Source organism: Sinocyclocheilus anshuiensis, unplaced genomic scaffold, assembly GCF_001515605.1.
Source record: "Sinocyclocheilus anshuiensis isolate Anshui unplaced genomic scaffold, SAMN03320099.WGS_v1.1 scaffold3306, whole genome shotgun sequence".
NCBI lineage: Eukaryota > Metazoa > Chordata > Actinopteri > Cypriniformes > Cyprinidae > Sinocyclocheilus > Sinocyclocheilus anshuiensis.
Genome location: NW_015538396.1, coordinates 3,226 through 5,280, shown reverse-complemented (window position 1 = coordinate 5,280; position 2,055 = coordinate 3,226). Strand labels below are relative to the sequence as shown.

General features: G+C 32.8%; 1 protein-coding gene across 1 annotated transcript in view; it reads left to right on the top strand.

Moving 5' to 3' along the window:
• Window positions 1–2,055, top strand: part of LOC107683770 (nicastrin-like) — a 12,364-nt gene that overhangs the window by 8,667 nt on the left and 1,642 nt on the right. Inside the window, exon 5 of the mRNA XM_016479825.1 lies at window positions 421–533. Within this exon, the coding sequence (XP_016335311.1) occupies window positions 421–533 (113 nt within the window). The remainder of the gene's footprint in view (window positions 1–420; window positions 534–2,055) is intronic.

Sequence of the window (2,055 nt, the reverse complement as noted above, 5' to 3'; positions counted from 1 at the left end):
TTCAAAGAACATGATCTTTACTTAATATCCTAATGATTTTTGGCATAAAAGAAAAATGTATAATTTTGACCCATACAATGTATTGTTGGCTATTGCTACAAATATACCCCAGCGACTTAAGACTGCTTTTGTGCTCCAGGGTCATATATTTACTTAATATATACATGTATGTTTGTGTATTTATATATTATATACATAATAAATATACACAGCACACACACATATAGTATGTAAACTTTAATTTTGAATCGATTAATCGTGATTAATCATTTTGCAGCCCTAATTCAATCTATTTATTTATTAACTATAGAGCATTATGTTTATCATCTTCATATTATTATAATGTGAATCAGTGTAGTTATGTAATCAGCTATTCCAATATTTTAACCTGGGTTACATATGTGTCTCTGCCTCCTTCAGAAGTCCTGTGTGACCCGTTGAGTGATTTTAACGTCTGGACATCCACTCGGCCCCTCAACAGCAGCGCCAAGGGCCACGCAGCTAACGAGAGCATCGTCATCGCAGCCACACGGGTGAGGAATACACTCACGATGTTTTAGGGCTGTCAAAAAAAATATTTTAATTTCGAATATTCGTCGAATTAAAAAAAAAATCCACATTTGAATGCAAAAACGTTGCATTCGAATTTTAGGTGTGCATCAGGCAGCTTTATCAGTGGCGCACGAGATGCGATGACGATGTACGTGTCGTTGCGTTATAATGCTTTTTTAAGCCTATCCAGTTGAAGCCACTAGATGTGGCGCTGCTACATTGTTCATTAAAAATATTGCGGAAAAAGAGAACATCAATGCGGAGAAGATGTTGTTGTTTAAGCAACTTAATTAATTATATATGGTCTAGAAACATTATTTTAAACATTATGCACTTTTTTCAAAGATGGTCGTGTTATTTTATTGCTTTGAATAAACGTGCATTAGTAATATTTTGTTCGATGTGCCCTATGGCTGTCAAAAAAAGATTAGAATTTCGAATATTTGGCGAATTTAATTTTTGCCTACATTGTCTTTTTTTAGCCTATCCAGTTGAAGCCACTAGATGCAGCGCTGCTACATTGTTAATTAAAAATATTGCGGAAAAAGAGAACATCAATGCGGAGAAGATGTTTTTTTCGTCAAAACTGAAACCAAGCCATTCACACAGAACGCATATTTGTTGCATTTTCTAGAGGGACATCTATCACCGTTGCACTCGCGTCTCGCACAAAAGAGACGCATGTTTAGAAAGCCATGTAAAATTAATGTAAGTTCGACTTTTAAAAAACATGTCTCGAGACTTTATGCCGGTTTTTCCCCATCCCACTGTATCTCGTGTTTTTAAATGAATAAAGTACTCTTTGTGATTGGTTTTCGGTCCTTTGTATTAAACTATACATTAGGGATATGCCGGTATCAAATTTTCATGGTGCGATTAATTGCTAATGCTTTTATCACGGTATACGGTATTATCACGGTATTGGAATTTTGTTTAAAAAAAAGTGCTGTCATAATACAGTAAAACAGGTTTAATAACCTTTTTCTTATAACAAAAATAACTGAACATTTAAATACAAGTACAAAAACAAATACAAGTTTTAAACATATTAAAGTGCAAAAGAACCCTTTACAATAAGACCTCATTAGTTAACCTTAGTTAATGCATTAACATTCACAATGAGCAATAGCTACATTTGCTACAGAAGTTATTAAACTTTGTTAAAAAATACAAGTCTTAGTTCATGTTAGCTCATTAAATAACACAGTTGCAACTTTCGATTTTAACAACCTGTTATTAAATATTGGAATACCTAAGATTAATGAATGTTCAGAAGAATTTTTCATTGGCAGTTTATGTTAACTAATGAATTAACTAATGTTAACTAATGAAGCCCTAATGTAAAGTGTGACCGAACAATAAAGAATCAAAACACTTTCAAACAATATCTAGGGCATGTTGTAGTCCAGATTAAAATGTAAAAAAAAAGTTTGAAAATAAATAGCCTATTAAGTCTAAATACTGTACTGTATTTGGCGCTGTGATGAACATCATAGCAAATAC